We start from the raw sequence: 21612 nt of genomic DNA on the forward strand, positions 1-21612 counted from the left end.
TCTATGTGGATATCAGAATTACCACTGATTAGGAGTGGTGCCAATTGTATTGTTAGCTCTCCGTGAAGAGCAGGCCGTGCCCTCTGAGCTGCTCCGGGATACACAGAAGGATGGTTTTCAGGCTGTGCATGGACCTTTGTTACTTCATTTTGTAAGGAAGTGGTCTGCCATAGGCTGCTCCATTTTGAGTTTAAGTGTTGAGGTGGAAAGACTCCACAACTTGTTGGTACAAGTAAACAGCCTCCATCTGCCTGGCAAGATCATAACACAAAAACTGGCAAGTAGCTTAATCATGCCAGTAAGAATGGTCACCCATGAGCTCATCAAATCAATCAGAAGCACACAGATGTGTAGAAGCACATGGAAACATGGGCGCATCAAACTCCCGTTGGAAAAACCAGGTCCATGAACTTGTCAAAGACACCAGACCACCAAATGATGTACCCTCACTGGAGACCCATAAGAGAGGCACCCTGACCGTGTCACCAGCTCACTCCTTGTCATGAGTTGCCAGGAAAATCGCCACAGCAACCAACCTCTGAATCACTGCCCTCAGGCTTCAGCAGAGTGGTTTCTTCTGCCTTTGAGAACCACACCCGGCCACTCCAAGCCACCACCTCCAGTTGACACTCCAGTATGACCCTGAAACTGCTGCCTTCCGGAGCGGGCCTAGAATGCACCCTGTGCCTTGGCAGCTCTGCGCCCTGAACAAGTCCCTCGCGGGTTCCTGGTCCCCTCTGACACCTCCAGGGACTCTCATTCCTGTCTGCTCCCCACCTTCCTCTCGGTTCAGCCTTCTCGCCCCATGTGGTGGTCTTAACTCTGTCTTGGCCTTTCTGTGACCCAGGTACACAACTGTGTGAAGTGTGACGTTGACTTCAGCGTTACGGACATCAGACATTAAGACTGGGATCAAAGAACTTGAGCCGGGGGCGTGTGACCCATGAGTACCGAGTGACCTGCCCTGGTGAGAGCAGCGTGCCTGAGCGTGTCCTTAGGTGAATTCCGCACTGGGACAGACACCGAGGCCTGCTCTCTGTTAACGCCAAGCTTGCTCACGGCACCACTACTCCTACCAGACCTCCGCAAGCGACCCTGACCCTCTTGGTGTGACATCCGTGACGGCTGTGCCACGCTCGCTAGGGCTGCCCCTGTTTTCCTCCCTGGCTGACTTAGGACTGGCACCGACTCAGTGGGGCAACCCTGCGGCCACCGGCTCTAGAAGTCAGGTTCCAGGCCCGCACTGTGTCGGTGGTGCTCCGGACGCAGGGCGCAGAACAGCGCAGCCACCGATATGCGCCCCTTAGGTACCCGTGAGGTGCGCGCCGGGCCGCCTGCCCCGTGCGCCTGCGCGGCCGGCTTCGCGGGGCTGGTCTGAGCTCCGCGGCCTCCGTAGCGCCGGCGCGCCGTCCCGGCGGCCCCCGCGGCGCCTCCGGCTGCGGAAGCGGCGGCGCTGTGGGCGTCGGGCATTCGCGCGGCGGCGATGGCGGCCCAGAAGATCAACGAGGGGCTGGAGCACCTGGCCAAGGCGGAGAAGTAGTGAGTGCCCTCCCGCGCGCCGCCGGCGGGCCAGCGCCGCCCGGGCCCCTGGGAGCCCCGGCCGCCCTGCCCTCCGGGTCCTCCGGGCCCTCCCGGCCCTCCGGGTCCTCCCAGCTCTCCCAGCCCTCCCGGTCCTCCCGGTCCTCCCGGTCCTCCGGGTCCTCCCGGCCTTCCCGGCCCCACTGCCCCTTCTGCCCTCCGGGTCCTCCGGGCCCTCCCGGCCTTCCCGGCCCCACTGCCCCTTCTGCCCTCCGGGTCCTCTGGGCCCTCCCGGCCGCCCTGCCCTCCGGGTCCTCCGGGTCCTCCGGGTCCTCCGGGCCCTCCCGGTCCTTCCGGCCCTCTGGGTCCTCCCGACCTTCCCGGCCCCGCTGCCCCCTCTGCCCTCCCGGCCCTCCGGGTCCTCCCAGCCCTCCCGGTCTTCCCGGCCCTCCCGGTCTTCCCGGCCCTCCCGGTCCTCCCGGCCCTCCCTGCCTTTCCGGTCCTCCGGGTCCTCCGGCCTTCCCACCCACCCAGCCTCCCCTTGCGGGCATGCTGTTTTTGGGTGTGTGTCTGCCCCTCCCCGCCGCTCCCCCTCGGCGACACAGACATATCTCTTGAAAGACAGCATCATCCAGTCGAGCCGTTACTCTGACAGTGCCCTAGGTTCCGGAGGGGAAGCTGCCCCAGGGAACCCTTGTCTGCCGCTTGGGGGTCAAGAAGTGTGCTCCGTGGTCCTTCCATATGCACCTGGTACCGTGCAGACCTGGCACTGGGTGGTACTTGAGGAGCTGAGCTAGTTCTCCTCGATCCCTTTGGCCCCTTGCCCTCCCGCCACACTTTCATTTATCCAGCAACTGCCCATAATGAAGAGTCTATGTTGTGCATCGCTTTAGTGCTTCACATGCATAATTTCACAATCTGAGATTCCCACAACTTTCCAGATATTCTTATTTTGCAGAAGAGGAAACACCCACAGAGAAGCCTCCTAGTGACTTGCCCCCAGGGCTGCACAGCTGAAAGAGGCACAGCCAGTTTGCAAACAGTGGAAAATTTGAGCTGTTACACCACAGCGCTGCAGGGCAGTGTGTGGAGACTGGGGGTCTCTAGATGCAGGAGTGGTCAGTCACAGTAGTATCACTTTGCAGTGGGAGCAGACCTCAAAGTGTAATGAGAATGGTGTGTGTGATGAGGATCATAGTAAAGCTGTATTAACTGTACTTTTGGAACAGGGCAGAATTTATTCTGCCTTGGGAAATTCAGGGTGGTTTCATAGAGATGGTTTTTTCAGCAAGCCTTGGAAAGTAAGAAATTCTTTAGATGGAGAGAAAGTCTCGTGAGAGTGATTGTGTGTGTGTCCACCAGCCTGAAAACATTTTCAGGAAACACCACAGGTATAGGTGCAGTGCCCAGGATGGAATGCAGAGAACAGTTGGGGCCAGGCTGAAGAATGGCCCTGAACTTTAACCTTAAGCATGTCAAATAAATATTTACCAGGCAAATAAATGCTACTTAAAGTCAGATTCTCTGGGCCTTTGGTGCAGCTGTCACAAAATGAAGACTGCACTTCTGAGGGACTGAGGAGTTTCCTTTTGGTTATTTTACTCCCCTGATCATATGAAGCTAGCAGTGTTACGGGTAAGGGTTCACTAATTGAAATTTAGAATTTGAGATGGTGCTCAGCAGTTATGCACACCCCAGTGTGACAGAACTGCGCAGGTTTAAAATGTAAGTCTGAAATTATTTTAAAATAAAAACAAAATATTGCAAAAAGGCAAGATAAGAACTCAAATTGATTTTCCTTTGATTTGGCCTCTAAAGCAAATTACCTACATGGAAGGCCATTTCTCTTGATTGTCATAATGTCCTGCTCTTTCTGGTTGTTCTTCCTCTTTGTTGACAGCTGGTTTTCATTCTTTTGACTAACTCCCTGTTGTTCTTCTGAATGCATGTGTACAGCTTTGTCTTCCTTGGGATCTTCTGTGCCCTTGTGTGGCATCCGCTTGATTTATATGTACTACATGCTGGCTTAATCAGCTGTTGATACTGTGCTGTTGATTCGCTACTTCAGGTTCAATCGTTAATGCACCTCACAGCTTGTTACACCATGGAGTGCCGCAAGCACCCTCAGAGTTTCTGGTTCTGTGGCTCTGGGGTGAGATCAATAATTTGTGTTTTTAGCAAGTTTCAGGTAATGCTGATGTTTCTGGGCTGGGGACCATGCATTAAGAAACCCTGCTCAATTTGGGTGTTACAGGGACATTTCAAAAGGAGGCAAACCATGTCTGTGACGGTGGGAGGTAGAGAGGTGAGGTGTATTTGTTGTAGATAAGTCTGGATGGAGGTGAGACGATGGAGGGTTTGTGCTGTGGCCTCCCTTTGCCAGTGTACTTTTTAATGATGCACAGGGTTATTACAAGCAGAGTTCTAACCTACAATTATAGTTGCTAACTTCTGTTTAATGTGTTTTTCTTTCATTCTAGCCTGAAAACTGGATTTTTAAAATGGAAGCCAGACTATGACAGTGCTGCCTCTGAATATGGAAAAGCAGGTATTTGTGCCTGTCGTCCAGCCGCTCCGGTTCAGCATGTGCTTACTCAGCACTTCCTGTGAGGCTTCAATAATTAAAACAAACCCAAAACAGAACAACTGCTCAAGCCCTGGTGTTTTTTTCCCCTTTTGTTCTGTTCATGTGTGTTGAACACTGAGTCAGGGTCCTGGGCCTGCTCTCCATGACAGCAGAGATGGGACAGGGTTGGTGGTTCAGCTGCAGGTGTTTAGCCTTTTTTATATATTCAGCTCCAGTTATTTGTGTAGAGTACTGTCCGTAGTTTTGCCATATTCCTCTTAATCTTCCTATTATTGAATAAAGAATTTTTGGTAGCTTAGCCTTATTGAAAGCGATCTACAAATCACATTTTTTTTGCCTGTTATGTTTTTTTATGAGCCTCACTTGGAGATGCACTTAGATGTTTATGAAGTGTTAAACTGTATGTATATTTAGAAAAATTTGTATGTAAGATATAAAAAGTCTGAAATATGCAACAGAAAGAGAATTTGCTAGAAATTTAGTGTTTTTAGTTATGGAATGATAAGATGGCTTTCAGCATCTGTTATTTTACATATAAATAAACACAGTTTTGAAGCTTATCAAACACATTTTCATTGCATCTTAGTGCCCTGATCATATCTATAAGCCTGCTATAGAGACCACCTAGGGCAAGTGCTTGTAAGCAAGTTTTAGTTTATCACCAAAGAAGAGAAATCAGGTACATAGAAACTAACAAGTACAGCCTAGGGTTTATTTTCTTTGTAAAAGAAAGGCCAGCAAATTAATGCTCAGCACTTTTGTTTACTCAGAGCTCAAGCTTCATGAGGAGTTCATGGACACCTGATGCAGGGGGCTTCTGTAACTGGAGGCACTGCATTTTGCAAGCCTCCTCTTCGAGGGAGTCTAACAGATTTATTTTATCTGCCCCATGCACTGCTTCCAGAAATAAATCTCAGGTTTCCACATTCAAGGACTTTAACATGAAGGATTTATGCAAATACATTAATCAGTAAGATTCATTTTTTTTAAAATGAAACCATGGAAAATAAGGGATCAGTATCTAGTTTTCAGATTTTATTGAAAAGAATTTCAAGATTGTTTTTAAGAAATAACACTTAACAAATAAGACTTTTCTTAAATTTGTATGCTTTTTTACTTTGTGAGCAGCTCTTGGTAAGTTTTCCAACATTTGCTGGATCATGTTTTAGGGACTCCTAATTCCTCTGCCCTGATGATTATACTTTTAAAACAGTTGTCAGTATGCTTTAGCTCTTTGAACAGGGAGATGTCTTTTTCAAAGAGACCCAAATGTGTAAAGGATCTGGTTTAAAAAAAAAAAAAAAAATTGTGTGTGTGTGTGTGTGTGTGTGTGTATTTAGACATTTTATTTAATGATTATGCCAAAAGGGAAGGTCTACTATAAAACTACTATGTTTATTAGTCATCAATATAAGTGATTGAATGAGCTATGATGAAAACATGTTTTTCTTACAAAGTGTAAGGCTGTGAGGTATTTTATGAGTAAAGATCATGCCTATTGTTTGGGACCACTTGGGAGAATTGTTAGAAAGAATTCTTGGTTTTGAGTGGAAGTAGCACTGACAACATTGTTAATAGCCAACAATTAAAAAAAATCTTTTGAAAATTCTTTAAAAATATTTATAATCAGAAAAGTTATAAAGAAATTGCTTTACAAGAAAGTATCTTACAGGTTTATGAAACTTCCTAAGTATTTGAAATCAACATATTTTATACACTTATAAAATGCAGATTATAGTAATGATTCATTTGAAATTTTTTTTAATAATGGAAATGTAAAGTCTTTTTTTCCCTCTCTCTCTCTCTCTGTGTTTCAGCTGTTGCTTTCAAAAATGCCAAACAGTTTGAACAAGCAAAAGATGCCTGCCTGAGGGAAGCTGTTGCCCATGAAAACAATAGGGCGTATCTTTTTTTCAGCCTTTAAAAAGAAATTAAATCACTTCAGTGATTTTGACAGAAAGTTATTTTCTCTTGTTACAAATTTGCTACATGTGAAGTTAAATACTGTTAAATTAGAAAATGATGGGAGAGTCTGTTTGTGTTCGCTGAAGGAGCACTTACGGTGACACTCATCATGAGGTACAGGGTTTCAGAGATCTGTACTGGAAACTGGGTTCACTTGACAGTGTCCCTTGATGTGAAGCGGGGGAATCCTGTCGGCATGTGGGGCTTTAGCACAGATGTGAAAAATGTGTAAGCTGTTATAAATATTTTAACTAGTCTCTGTTCGGTATTTGAAATAAGATTTATAGAAGTAGTTTAAAACAACAAATCCCGAGGTATTTTAAAACTTACCTATTAAAACATGTTTGTTTTACTTGCAAATTTTAGTCATAATAATTTTGCATTTTGGTAAAACTCCAAATTAACATATAATGAGAATAGTTTAAAACCTATGGGGTGTTCTGTCAGTGTTTTTGTGAACTAAGTAGTTTTAGGAGACAGCAGCGGGCATTGACTTGTTGTTCTTTACCTGTTTGTAGGATTTGTCTTTTGGAGCCGACTGGCTGGTTGTTTAGTTGACTTTTACATTGTAGATCCTTGAAACTATTGATTGCCTCTTTTTTTCCTTAATTTTGACATTGTTACATCCATGCAGTCTTTTTCATGCTGCCAAGTAAGTAAATTTTCCACATTTTCTGTATTTGCTAATTTTGTTTAAATGTTGCCATTTTTAAATAGGCCAGAAAAATTTTCCCATGTTATACTGTAAATCGTGAATTATTTCATATTAATTCAGTTAATTTAAATTTGAATAACTAATTGCATTTGCTTCAGTGTTTAACTTGATCTAAAAATGCAGTCACCCCTAACTTTAAAATAGTTGTTGAGGTGAAATTCAGCATTGCATCCTCAGGATCGTTTTTTTAGCTTATGAAAAAAACAAGTGAGTTAGGATCCTTTCCCCCTCTCTGGACAGGTGAGAGTACCAGTGGGAGGCAAGTGGACTTTCTCCTGCTTCTGTACACAGGGTTTTTTTTTTTTTTTTAACTTAGATTTAAGTTTGTCTGATTAGATTTGACATTTAGCCTCTTCAAGCCTCATTTAATTTTGCATTTACAAAATGAAATTTCTGCAACTCAAATGTAAAACATTATTATCCATGAAAATAAAAAAATAAGAGGAAAAAATCCGATGGTGCCGTGTATGGTAACCCAAGCCTCGAGTGGTAGGTGACGCCTGTGCCGGGGCCAGCTTTGCCTGGAGTCACTTCCCATCAGCAGTCCCTCCCCACAGAGTTTCTCCTCGCCCTCATTACACCAAGTCTCATCAGAGAAACTGTGTTCTCTTTGCAGAGCTTATGAGCAAGCTGGCATGATGCTGAAGGTCAGTAATGTGTCAGAACTGTTGTGTGGGTGGAGTGAATCATCCACAGGGGGTAAAGGTGGAATTTATGTGGAGGTAGAGAAGATTCCTTACTGTACAACACAGATGCTAAGTTAAGATTTCCTGCCCAGGGCAACACTAACAGGCCCATACGGTACGATCCTGTGTCTTAGGATCAGCAGTGTTAAAAGTGAAATGCTGAGGACCTGTGTTGGCAGGATTGAAGCGGCAAGGTCCTGAACTCTATTGCAGAGACAGCTATCGGTCGTGTGGGACGTCTCCCTACACTGGACAACTTAAGGACATCTTAACGTAGTAGAAATTTACAAGTATTTGTTTCCTGATTCCTCTTGAGTTGTAGAAAGAAGAGATGTTTGCTTATTTTATAAATGTCAGATGGCAGCAAAGAGAACCTACAGACGTCAGCTATTGCTGCTTTCACTGATTGTTTTGGAATGGAATATTTTGACTAATATGCCATATTTCTGCTGCTTAAAAGCAGGTTAGGAATTAATATCCTGTTGTGGTTGGGTAGAAAGTGTGACTCTCAAAGTATGCCAGGTAGCAATTGAATGGAATATTTTTCTTTCCAGTTTTACGTGTTTTCAAATATGATAGAAGTTATTTTGAATTGTTTAAAGTTTCTAAAACTTTGTTTTAAACACTTATACTTTAATAAAGCTTTTGTTTTCTCTGACTTTTATGGTGTTAACTTACTGATTTCTTTTTTCAGTGAATGCCTACTGATTGTAGAACATTTAGAAACATTGGAAAGATTAAAGAATGTTAGTAAAAGCTGTTAACATGTTTAGTTTAAAAGTTTTTATAATCTTTGGCCCAGAAATTCCAGTTCTGTGAGTCTGTTATAAAGAAATAGCAAATATTTAGGCCCAAGCATTTTATCAAAAGTAATGGTAATTATCTAGATTTTAATAATAAGAATGTTTAAATTATGCTGCTTTCTCATTTGAACTGTTTGTTCTATGGCCATCGAAATAAAGCTTCCCTTGCTAAACATGCAACTAGTTGCTGTTTGGTTATTAGACTTAGCAGCTAGAATTTCTCTTATAGCAAAGCAGTCAGGGACCTGTTCTGACCTCCCACTTTTTTCCCTGGAGGACGAGGAAGCGCCCGTGGTGATATACAGTGGTGCGCTTGTGCCTCTTGTTATGACGTCCTGTCTCAGCCCAGCAGGGCCGAGCATCCTGTCTTTGTCAGATGTTCAGGTGTCTGTTTGATTCGAGGATTGGAAAGGTGCTACTTTGAAGGAAAGCTTCGTGGATAGGTCATCAGATGAGTGAAGACGCTCTCTGGCAGGGTCTTGTGCTTGAATCACATGTCTTTGGACACTAGTGGCAGCATTAGGAGCCCTGAGGTACAGAGTCCACAGCTACTTCCCCTAGTGTGTTACACACCTTCTCACTTACCTTCCAGCAAGACTAAGGTATGGTGGTTTGTGGACGGAGGCCCTCTGGTTCTGTCATTTTGTGATTGATTGTCGAATTTCATATCCTGTTGCTCCGTAGGGGCAGTGAGATGACTAAGACACACAATCCTCTGAAAAATGGCCATTTGTGGTGAATGGACACAGGGGAATGAATGTGCAGCCTGGGCCTTGGCAGGAGGAGGAGCTTGCTCCTCTAACAGGGACAGCTGCTGCCCAACCCTTGTTCTTTATTGCCATGAAGGTCAGCAAGCGTGCCATTGCCATAACTTTTGATAATTTTTTAAAGGAAATCATAAAAATAGAATTTTTTATGAACATATCTGATTTTAAAATACTGCATGTTTCAAATAGAATGCACTTGGAAATGGGCTACCAGTTTGTGATCTTTGGCATAGGCCTTGTTTATAGAGGTACTTAGTAAATGCTTAAAGATTTGTAACGTCCGGAAAAGAATAGAGAGCAATGTTTTTTTTTGTTTGTTTGTTTCTACAATTTGTATAGTTTCACTGAAAGTCTGTGACATTTTGATAAACCGAATGTAGAAATTAACTGGTACATTTTTGGTTTGGTTAAATGAAGCTTTATGGAATGTAACCACATGAAGGCATTCCATTTCAAATATGTTTTTGAGTCATTTACTCTCATGAACTAGGGATGAAATAATTGCATTTGATTGTTAACTCTGAATTTCTTAAGTGGATGCATTTTCTGCTTGTGCTGCATGCTTTGAAAAGGAGATGCAGAAGCTTCCGGAGGCCGTGCAGCTGATTGAGAAGGCCAGCATGATGTACCTGGAGAATGGCACTCCCGACACGGCCGCCATGGCCCTGGAGCGAGCCGGCAAGTGAGTGTGCAGAGCTGCCGTGGCAAGCTCGTCTAGCTCCACAGAGGAACTCGTCTCTTTGTTTTACTGAAGTCCATTGGAAAACGAATTTTATTTTTCTCACATAAGTCAAATTCTCTTGTCTAATTCAGGCTTATAGAAAATGTAGATCCAGAAAAGGCTGTACAGTTATATCAGCAGACAGCTAATGTGTTTGAAGTAAGTTTGAATTTTATTTTATTTTTCATTAATTAGAATGTTTAGATTCATAACATAGGAAAACAAAAATGCAGTGGCATCTATTTAAAGCTCTTCTAAGCCGACATCTGCTCCTTTTCTCTGTTAGGGAGTAGTGAAATGGACTAGCCTCTTGGGTACCCCCCATCCAGTGCTGCTGCTTTATAAAATGATTATTGAGGGGTAAGATTTCTACATCAGAGCCAACAGCCATCCCTTTTCTTTGATGTCTTCAGAATGAAGAGCGCCTCCGGCAGGCGGTTGAACTACTGGGAAAAGCTTCAAGACTGCTAGTGCGAGGACGCAGGTACATATTTGAAAACTGTTCTGTGTCCGTGTTACTTTGAATCTGCATTTGGGACTGTGCATAATTTAGGGCAAGCCATGGACACAGCAGACTACCAGGTAGAATAATTGACCTCTTAGTTAGAGGAGGCCCTTTGAATTCAGTACTAAAGATCTCTTTTTCTAAAGTGTGATCCCAGGTTTACCATCATTGTGCTTTTCACTGGCTGTGATGTGGCTCAGCAGCATGAAAGACACAAGTTTTCTTTGGTCTATTATTTGGTTGTACTTCATGTTTTTCTCTTGAGGAGACATATGTATATCCAATAAATGACAAAAGTTCCTTAAATACTAACCCACAAAAATAGTGTCTTTATGGTTGTGTCCTTGTCCCCTAAACATATGACTTGGGGCACAGGCCTCTGGGATGAACAAAGTGTCAGGACGGTTTCCTATCAGGTGCACGTAATTTCTGTGGAGTTTACATTTTGTTTTGTTTTATTTGAGCCTCACCTTTTTTTTTTTTTTTTTGTTACAAGAAGATAAAAACAATTTATCCAGTAAAGCTAGATACATTTTGTTTGGAGTAGTAAGAATCACCTGATGGGAAAGTTGAAGTCACCTGTTTCATTATAAGTTGTGAATAATTTTTTGAATATATATATAAAAATATATGACTTTATATGACAGTCCCATGGACCTTTAGCAAAGCTGATCAACTTTTTTGTCTAAGAACTTACATAAATCTACAGTACTTCTCTTGTCTCTTTTGCTAAGTACTTATAAGAACACAGAAATGCTATTTTTTATGCCAAGAATATAAATAATCCTAGTGAAGAATGTAGCTTTTGTAGTTAAATGTGTGAGATGTTCCCAATTCTGAGATTCCTACTAGGATGATAGAATCTGGACATTATGGTCACAGACTATTTTGAGGTATTTATTTAATCAAACAGACTGTGATGAACTCATGCTCACAGTTAAAAATGATACAGATACAAGGTGGTCTTCCTTGCATTAATTTTCTGTTTGCCTAACATATGGCCACAAACTTAGCATTTCAAATCAGCACTCGCTGAGTCTGTGGGCAGGAAGTCTGGATTCCCTATAACTGGGTCTGTGCTCAGGGTTTCGCCAGGCTAAAAGCAAGGTGTGTGGGGCTTTGATCTCATTTGAGTCCTGAATCCTCTTCAGGCTCACTGGTTGTTGGCATAATTCCTTCCCTTGCATCTTCCCTGTTCTCTTATTGCCTGTTGACCAGGGACCACTCTGGACTAAGTCCCCCTTCAGTGCCTTGGTGTGTTCCCCCATAGACAGTTTGCTTTATGGAGGTTTACTGCTGATTCTTGCTCAGGCAAGGCCCGGGCCTTCCAGGGCTCACCCAGTAAGGTCATGCCCTACAGTTAGACCGCTCGCTCTGGTAGCCACTCAGTATCACATCACACAACTGGGACCCCCATCATATTCAGAGGCCATGTGCACACTCAAGAGGGATTGCTCAGGAAATACGTATGAGGAGCAAAAACCTTGGGGGCCATCTTAGAATTCTGCTATCCCACCTAACTTAAAAACAGATTTATTTACAAAAAGTTATCAAGTTATCTTGAGAAATTCAGAATGCATTCCTCTAGTGTATGTTCTAAGGTACTGGTTGCCAGGTTGTAGCTCACAGAAATATAGTTTAACTCATTACATGGGGCAGTAATGCCACTGTGTATGTGCAGTTCTTTTTTTTTTTCAGTTCTTTGTTGTTATACATAAGAGTGGGGTTCATTTTGACATATTCATAGATGCATATGACAGTTTTGACCTTTTCAATTCCCTTCCCTTCTCTCTTCCACATACCCTTCCTCTACTCTCTTGATCTTCCTCTATTTATTTACTTATTTTTTAATTGATGCTTATATATAAAATTGGAATGCACTGTGGTACATTCCTACTTGCACCTAGTATACTTTGGTCAGCTTCATTCCCCAATTCTTCCCCTTCCACTTTCTCTCCCTTCCTCCTACCCACTTGCTTCCCTGCTCCTACTTTACTGATCTTCATTCTGTTTTCATGAGATAACCCCTTTTTTTATTCATTTTTTTCTTTAGCTTCTGCAGTGAGGAAAACATTCAACCCTTGACTTTTTGAGTCTGGCTTATTTCACTAGGTCTGATGTTCTCCAGTTCCAGCCATTTAGCAGCAAATGACTTAAGTTTCATTCTTCATGGCTTAATAGAACTGTGGTGTTTATATATGCCACATTTTTTTCTATCCATTGGTCTGTTGATGGGCACCTGGGCTGGTTCCGTAACTCGCCTGTTGTGAATTGCACAGCTGTCACATTGCTGTGCGTGTATCACTATAGTATGCTCATTTTAGCTCTTGGATAGATACCAAGGAGGAGAGTAGTTGAGTGGTTCCATTCCTAGTCTTTAAGGGACTCTCCATTCTGCTTTCCCAAGTGACTTTACTGGTTTGCAGTCCCATCAACAATCTGTTAGTGTGTCTTTTGCCCCCCATCCTCACCAGAATCCTTGTCATTTGTATTCTTGACAACTGCCACTCTGAGTGGAGTGAAATGGAATCTCTGTAGTTTTGGTTTGCATCTCCCTGGTTGCTAGGATGCTAAAACTTTTTTTAAATGTATTTGTTGGCCAATTGCAGTTTCTTCATCTGAGATTCGCCATTTTAGATCTTTTTCCCATTGATTGAGTGGATTCTTAAGACTTTTTAGTGTTTAGTAATTTAAGTTCTTTATATATTCTGGTTATTAATGTCCCATAGTAAGAGTATCTAGCAGAGGTTTTCTGACATTCTATAAGTTTCTTTTCACACTCCATTGTTTCCTTTGTTTGCAGAAGCTTTTTAATTTAATGCTATGCTACCTACTAATTCTTGGCTTTATTTCTTGAACTTAAGGAGTCTTATTAAGGAAGTTGGTGCTTGTGCCAGGGTGTTGGATTGTTGACCCTTTATTTTCTTTGCACATTTTCACTGTTCCTGCTCTAATTCCTAGATCTCTGATTCACTTTGGGTTGATTTTTGTGCAGGGTGAGAGATAGGGATTTAGTTTCATTCTTCTATGTATGGATATCCAGTTTTCCCAACTTCGTTTGTTAAAAAACCTATTTTTTCTTCAACGTGTGTTTCTGACATCTTTATCAAAGATCAAATGACTGTGTGGATTTGTCTTTGTGTCTTCTGTTCCAGTGGTCTTCATACCTGTTTTTATGCCAATACCATGCTGTTCTTGTTACTGTAGATCCATAGTGTAATTTGAGATCAGGTATTACGATTGATTCCTCCAGCCTCACTCTTGTTGCTCAGGATTGCCTGGCTATTCTGGGTCTTTTATTCTTCCATGTAAATTTTAGGACTTTTTTCTAGTTCAGTGAAGAATTCCATTGGTAATATGTTAATTTCGATTACATTGATTCTATATAGCTATCAACAGGGTAGGTCTTTCCATCTTCTAAGGTTGAATTTCTTTTCATTCTTCAGTGATCTGTAATTTTCTTTGTATGGATCTTTTCACCTCTAGATTTATTCCTAATTTGGATTTTGTTTTGTTTGTTTTGTTTGAGGTTATTGTGGATGGAGTTTGTAAATTTTTAAAAAAATTTATTTCTCTGCATATGCATTACTGAAGTATAGGAAAGTTACTGACTTATGTATGTTGATCTTGTATCATGCTACTTTGCTTTTTAGCTCTGCAGGTCTTCTGGTGGAGTGGTCTGGGTCCCCAGGTGCATAGTTGTGTCACCAGCAAGCAGAGATTGTAATTTCCCTCTCTTGTCTGGTTGTTCTGGCTGGAGTTTCGAGAACCATACTGAGAAGAAGTGGTGAGAATGGACAGCCTTGTTCTGATTTTAAAGAAACTGCTTTCAGTTTTTCTCTTTTCAGTATGATATTGACTTTGGGTTTGTCAAATATGACCTTTATAATGTTGAGGTAATTGCCTTCTGTCCCGAGTTTCTCCAGAGTTTTTAACATGAGTGAATTCTGGATTTTGTCAAGGCTTTTTCTTCATCTGTGGAGATGATCGTGTGATTCTTGTTCTTAGTTCTATTTAAGTGGAGAGTTACATTTATTGATTTGTATCTCTGGGATGAAACCCACTTGATCATGGTGTACTATCTTCTTAAGGTTTTTTTTTTTTTTTGAGGGGGGAGGGTGCGGGGATTGAACTCGGGGACACTTGGCCACGGAACCACATTCCTAGCCTTATTTTGTATTTTATTTAGAGACAGGGTCTCTAAACCTTAGTGCCTTGCAGTTACTGAGACTGGCTTTGAACTTGAGATCCTCCTGCCTCAGCCTCCCCAGCCATTGGGATTAGAGGGGTGCACCATTGTGTGCAGCTTCTTAAGGTGTTTTTGAATGTGGTTTTCTATTTATTTTATTAAGGATTTTTCCATCTTTGTTCATCATGGATATGTGTCTCTAGTTTCTTTGTGTGTCTTTGTGTGGTCTTGATATCAGAATGGTGCTGACTTTACAGACGGGGTTTAGGAATGTCCCCTCCTTTTCTGTTTCATGGAATTGTTTGAAGAGAATTCACACTAGTTCTTCTTTAAAGATCTGGTAGAATTCAGCTGAGATTCCATCTAGTTCTACTTGGGCTTTTCTTTTTTGTTTTCATCTCCTTGCTTGATATTGGTCTCTTTGGGTTTTTTGTATCCTCTTGGTTTAGTTTGGGTAAGGTCATATATTCCCTGAAATTTTGCAGTATCTTCTAGGTTTGCCTGTTTATTAAGATACAAATTTTCAAATAGTGTCTAATGAGTCTATGGATTTCAGAAATGTCTCTGGCAATCTCTTGTTTCATGTCTAATTTTGTTGATTTGGGTCTACTCCTTAATTCTTTTGATTAGTTTGGCTAGGTATTTATCAATCTTGTTTATCTTTTCAAAGAGCCTTTGTATTTTTTTAATTCTCTTATTTCATTATTTTTAGCTCTGATCTTATTTCCTGTCTTCTACTGGTTTGGGAATTAGTTTGTTCCTGTTCTTCTAGGGCCTTGAGATGTAGCATTAGATTGTTTATTTGGGATGTTTTTGTGTTTTTAATGTGGCCACTTTATAGTATTACCACCTTCATAGTGTCCCAGAGATTTTGGTGTGTTGTATCATTATTCTTGTTTGATTCTAGGAATTTTTAAAAATTTCTGCAATGATCCATTCCTCATTTGAAAGAGTGTTATTCAATCTGTGTATGTTTATGTGATTTCTATAAATTTTCTTGTTCTTGATTTCTAATTTCAATCCATCATCATGTAATAAGATGTATGGACAATATTGATTTTTTTTTTATTTGCTAAGACTTGTATGCAGCTATTTTTTAAAGATGATAAACACAGAAAAGTAGAGCACATCGTGTAACATGTTACGTTTGTTATCACTCTTCTTTGGGTCACAGAATCACTTCTCCCTCTATGTTCTAACAGTGCAGCTTCTTGCCCTTTTTGGTTGTGGGGTTGTGTCAACTCCCAAAGCCAAGCCCCTGGCCATGTTCCCATGACCGAACTGCTCATGGGTAGAGAGAAGTGGGGAGACTGCAGAAGGCACCAAGCCTGAGTTAGGTGCTGGTAAGGGAGACCTGGAATTCAGAGTGAGACAAACTTCACAGGAGATGAGCACTCAGTGAGGGTCTGACAGAACCTGGGCTGGAGAGGGAGAAAGGGGGAGGGCTGTGGAGGGTGCAGGGAGCTTTTCACTGGAATCCCTTCCTCTCTCTTCTTCATTCTGTCATAAACAGAAGACAAGGAGAAGGTGTGATAGCAAAGACAGATGTTGAAGGTGAGAGGTGCAGGATCTGTGTAGCTTACTAGGCCCACGCAGGCAGTGGAGAGGCATCTGAGGGAGGAGGGACCCCCAGAAGTTCTTGTAGTTGGAAGGAAAGGCATCTGGGGTGCAGAAGTCAGGGGTTGTCTTACAGCTCTCAGAGTAGTTGGTTGAATTTGTTAGGTACTCACTGATGGGTAATCCTTAGCAGATTCAAAACTCTCCATTTGGACTAACCCTTGGTGCCTTTGCCTTGGGTGTCAGCTCGAGGACTAAGGGAGGAAGGCAGGCTGAGACCAGCCAGGTGAGCCTAAGGGAGAAGGCAGGCCGAGACTAGCCAGGTGAGCAGAGCTGATGCGAACAGGTTACAGAGCAGTTGGTGAAATGCCTGTCCTTGTTGTTTCTCTACAGTCTGTGACATCAGACACATCTCGGGTGACCTCTGCTGCAGATCACTCGACCCTGCCTTGACATTTCTTCGTTTTGTCTTCAGGTTTGATGAGGCGGCAATCTCTATTCAGAAAGAAAAAAATATTTATAAGGAAATTGAGAATTACCCAACTTGTTATAAGGTATTCTTTGAAATGGCTTGTTTTTGACTTTACATTAGATAATTTTCTATTTTAGTATAAAGATAAGCAAGAGTTATTTGTATGTTTCTGTAAAATAATACTTCATGGGCTATTTCTCTGAGCAACATTATGAGGACACCATTATGCCTGTCTTGCTGATTATAACTAAAACTGCCAAATAAAATACAGAAAGCCCGCACCCGTGAAGCCTAACAGTGAAGAAGAGCAGGCGGAGGAAGTAGCAAGCAGTGTAGGGTTCTCCGTTGCCTCTTGGAGTGTTTCCCCAAGAAGCACCCATCGCCCAGCAGGGCACAGGGCTACAGCAGCAGAAAGCTCAAAAGGAAACTCCCTTCTTCTGAGCAGAGGAGCTGGGGAAAGAGGACCTGCTGTTTTCTTGTCTTCCCCCCTTGGACTTGCTCAAGGTCGCTCAAGTTGTAGAGCTGAGCAGTGATGGTTCAGACGGGAAAATCTTCAGAGGGGCCAGAAGAGCTCGGAGAATCCCAGAGGAGAGCATGGGAATGGGACTCCCCTGCAAGTGTGGAGCAGACCCAGAGTAGGAGTGCGGAGTTGTAGAACTGAAACACAACTTCAGCCACTGTCCAGGCCTCACTCCGCCCCTGAAGGACTTATCTGTGGGACAGACCCAAAGCAGCATGGCCACGGATCCGAACTAAGATCAGAACTGCTGCCCACCAGAGCCAGGCACAGTTTGCAGTCTGAGCCTCAGAGGACTGATTGCTAAAAACCCCGCACTCTCCTGAGGATCACATCAGCCAATGCAGCCTGACATTCACGCATCCAGGATACGGCTCAGGATCATGATCATATAAAACCAGGAAAACATGAGCAGTTCTCAGGAGAAAAGAGAACTGATCCAACCCAGTGACCCTGCTGTTGGAATTGCCACACACAGACTTGGTGACATCTGCTCCAGGAATGAATGGAAAAGAGAACCTGTTGTTTTTCATGGAAAAAAATTTATAGAAACTAAAAAATAAACTAAGTGGGGATTTTAGGACTAAATGAATTACTAGATGGGCTTCATCTTATAATGGAGATGACAAAAAAAGGACTCTTGAATTTGAAGATGGAACAGTAAAAGAATAGAGATAATAAAGATTTTAATGTACGTTATGAAGAACAGTTTGCCGGGAAGATTCTGGCAGTTGTGTCCTTGATCTTATTACCACTTTTGTTGTTGATTCATATCATTGTTTCCGTTGCCTCAAGTTTTCAGTCCCACTTCTTCTGGGTTTCTTTTTACGAATTTCAAAGAAAACTTACGGAGTAATGGGTCCTTCCTCCTCTTTCTGATTCCCTTTCAAGATCATAGAGATATTGGAAAGGAACTTTGTTTGAAGCATGTGCTGATTGTGTTCTGAGGTCTGTGGCCCTCTGACCACCCTATCACCGCCTGGGAGCAGGTCAGAGGTGGCAGCAGCACCTCAGGCTGCTCTCAGACCTGCTCGGCGGAGTCCTCATTCTGCCCAAGTCCCTGGGCGTTTGGTGCACACATCAGTGTTGGAGAAGTGCTGTTGTAGGGTATTTTTTCTCAGGCGTCCCGTGGAAGCTACTGCAGAATTTATAGATCTATGTACAAACCAAGACTTAAATTCCAGGTGTTTTAAAAACTTACAGGAAATTACTGAAATCGGTGTCAATTTGGTCCTTAATCTTCTTTCATTTTAGAAAACGATTGCTCAAGTCTTGGTTCACCTGCACAGAAATGACTACGTGGCTGCTGAGAGGTGTGTCAGGGAGAGCTACAGGTAAGGCACGCACTCACCTGTCTTGACCTACAGTGTGGGTGCTTCTGTTTCTTAAACCAGGGTTGTGCTTCGACTGCTGTTTGCCCATGAAACCATTTTTTATAAGCCCTCCTAGGAATAGGAGCACTCGACTGCCTTTTCAGTTTTTATAGTGGAATTTCACAAGGTGTTTTTTTGTCTGTTTTTTACCCTTTTCGGGTCTCCATGGGAGTGAGTGACTTGTCATTTTGTTATATTCAGCATCAGAGAAATAAAAGACACAACAAAAAAAGAAGAAAGAAAGAAAGAAAAGTTCTCAGATTGTATGTTGCAAGATCAGAAGGGGCTTTTCTTGTGATAGGTGTCTAACAGCAGTGAGGTTTGGGGCTGGCTGCTTGGTGTTGGTTGAGCCGCATCCCTGGCCTGCCCTCACTAGGTACCCCAGCACCCTCCTTTGTGGCAGTCACAGTGTCTGAGACTGGCGCCTCTGCTGGGGCAGCCGCACTCCTTAAGGAAAAGGCGACGTGTGCTTTGTCTTGCCCCAGCATCCCTGGCTTCAATGGCAGTGAAGACTGTGCGGCCCTGGAGCAGCTGCTGGAAGGCTACGACCAGCAGGACCAAGATCAAGTGTCAGAGGTCTGCAACTCGCCCCTCTTCAAGTACATGGACAACGACGTGAGTGGGCCCCGGGAAGGCTTGCCTTCTCCTCCTGACGGGAAGGTTTCCCGCCTCCATCTCCCTCTGAAAGGAACTGACCCGTCCCGTTGGCTTTCCCCATAGGTGTGAATAGTCTGGGCGTCAGCGTCTGGGGTCACAGCCGCTCACTCACCATCTAACCATGCTAACCACTCGCACAGTTTGCATTCAGCCTTACTTCTCGCCTTGTCCTCCCATCTGTTGTCCTCTGTCCTTGTCTTAGTTTATTTGGCTGCTTTTAGGCACCCTGTCTGAAGAGGCCCATCACGTAGTGGCTCTTGCAGCCCGATAGACATCCCTGAGGGCCAGCTGTGTGAAGCAGGTTATTGGTGGGCCACCTCTAAGCCTCAGGGAACTCAGCTACCCGAACAGTGTGAAGCACGCTCCCGGCAGTGGGGAGACCTCACACCACACCTTCCACACGGGCCCTGCTGTCTGTTCTTGTTTCCCTTTTCCAGTAGGTTTGTGAGTACCCGTTTATTTGATCTTAGAACTCTAGAGTCCATCACAGTATCAGATCAGTGTAAGACCTTTAGTTTTTTTTAAAAAATGGCGCATATAGAAAGCCATTTTTTTCTAGATAAATTCTTACATGTGCTTTTGTGAATTTATAATATTTACAACAGTTTGCCCTTAGCTTGCACTCTGGTTTATTCAGGTGATCTGTACTCACAGGTACTAGAAGGAGAACCTAACTCTGCTTGTCCAGATTATCTCAAATTTCCCGGTGTGGCAGGGAGCTGATATTTTACAGCTGTCACATCTTGGTCATGAAGCATCTGGTGATAGCATTGCTGTGTGTGCCTTCCCCTCTGAGTGCTGGCTTTGATGTTCTTGAGGGGAATTAGCTGCTGTTGAGACAGGGCGTGTTGGGTTCTGGCTCTCCAGCTCTAAGAACGTGCTTTGTCATCGACAGTATGCTAAGCTGGGCCTGAGCTTGGTGGTTCCAGGAGGGGGAATCAAGAAGAAGTCGCCAGCAACACCGCAGGCCAAGCCTGAAGGCATCAGCGCAGCAGCTGCCGAGGAGGAGGAGGACGAGTACTCAGGAGGCCTGTGCTAGCACCGTGCCTGCGGGAAGAGCGAGGCAGAGGGTCCCGGCACGCACCTTCCCGGACCTGGGGCTTGCCTGGGGCACCCGCACTTCAGTGAAGTCAGGATTTTGAATGCTAACAGAGGTGAATTTTTAGTTACCGTGATCCATTTCCCTGAGTCAGCTTCTGCCTGTGAAGCATTGTAAGAGCAAGAATTAGCCGAAAACATACTGTCACATGTTAATAAGTCAATTTTAAAACTTACAAGCTACATTCTAGACAAATTATCCTAAACAAAAGGAACAATAGGCATAGATATTCTTCTTTCTTGGGGTCTTGTAATTTATTGTAGAAATTTTCATTTGCATTTTATTTAATATTGCTGCTAAAAGTGATGTTTACTGGTAAGAATGATTATTTTGAAACTTTTTGTTTTGCAGAAAAGGAAATTTATCTCCCATGATATTAGATATCTTTAAATTATTAAATCTTTTCAGAGACAAGATTGGTACAGAAGTGATTTTGAGCCTCACAGTAAAAGATGCATTTAAGCTTTTATAAGTGATCTCACCAAATTCTAAAGGTAGCATGTTAGAATGATAACTGTAAATGTCTCTAGTCCTTTCTGAAGTGTGGGTATTTCTTCCATCCAAAAAACAAACAAAAAAAAGCATACAGCGTGACTGGTCTGAAATCCTCCTTGACTCTTGACCCAACGGGAGCCAGTGGAAACCTTCTGTGCATTTGGAGGAGGAGGTCAGGATTGCATCGGTCTAGTGTGCGTGGGCTTCTTCTCCGAAGTGGTCTCTCGCAGAGTTGCAGCTTGACCAGCTCTTCCTGAATCGGGAGGTGCTGTGCCCTGCTCACGTTTAGCTGGGAGGGACGATGCATTTAAAGCCCGGGACTGCGGATGCTCTCACACTTCGTGGCGTCTTCCTCAAACGTCATTTTAAAGCATTCATTCCTTTTGCAGCCGGGTGGCTTAGAGCGTTGCATCATCTGTTCATCGGAGGCAGGCTAGGACAGCAGCAGGTGTGCCCGCAGGCTTCCATTGGCTGGCACATCCTAGAGCAGCCCTTGTTGATACGGTCCGCTTAGTCTGGACCTCTGGAAGCACCACAGGAGTGCCATGGTGACTGGCCATGGTCACTGTGGCCATGGGCAGGACTCAGGTGGAGAAGCACCCTTTGGCAGGTGTGCCTGCGTGGGTGCACATTAGGATGCTGTCTGGTTTGTAGGTCTGATGCAAAACACTAATAAATTCAATGCTTTAAGTTACTTGTAGAGTTGGCAGGCAGCTAGCTCATTTTCATTAATTACATTGAGATCATGAACAATCTGAATAAAGCTGTATCTAGGCATTTTTATTTAAAGAGAAATCAATGTTTCTAAGGCTCCATCATTGCTGTGTGTACTCTTTAGATCCAGTCAGAAACTTCTGGAGTTATATATTAATGCTCATTTGAGCTACTTCGCTGTGTTTAAACAGATTTGGTGGTACTCAAAGATATTTTAGACTGTCTCTAGACCATATTACTCATTATACCCTCGTGGGGGAAAATTTATTTTA

General features: G+C 43.3%; 1 protein-coding gene across 1 annotated transcript; it reads left to right on the forward strand.

Moving 5' to 3' along the window:
* Positions 1-1410: 1410 nt before the first annotated feature.
* Napg (NSF attachment protein gamma) lies at positions 1411-21559 on the forward strand. Its single transcript, XM_047526682.1, has 12 exons — positions 1411-1539; positions 3999-4066; positions 5923-6007; positions 6705-6722; positions 7402-7432; positions 9614-9723; positions 9855-9921; positions 10176-10246; positions 16489-16567; positions 18257-18336; positions 18861-18990; positions 19928-21559. Exons 1-12 carry the CDS (start codon positions 1484-1486, stop codon positions 20069-20071), a joined length of 939 nt encoding a protein of 312 aa, XP_047382638.1. The 5' UTR covers positions 1411-1483; the 3' UTR covers positions 20072-21559.
* Positions 21560-21612: the final 53 nt, after the last annotated feature.

The sequence above is a fragment of the Sciurus carolinensis genome, chromosome 15 (genome assembly GCF_902686445.1).
Source record: "Sciurus carolinensis chromosome 15, mSciCar1.2, whole genome shotgun sequence".
Taxonomy (NCBI): Eukaryota; Metazoa; Chordata; class Mammalia; order Rodentia; family Sciuridae; genus Sciurus; species Sciurus carolinensis.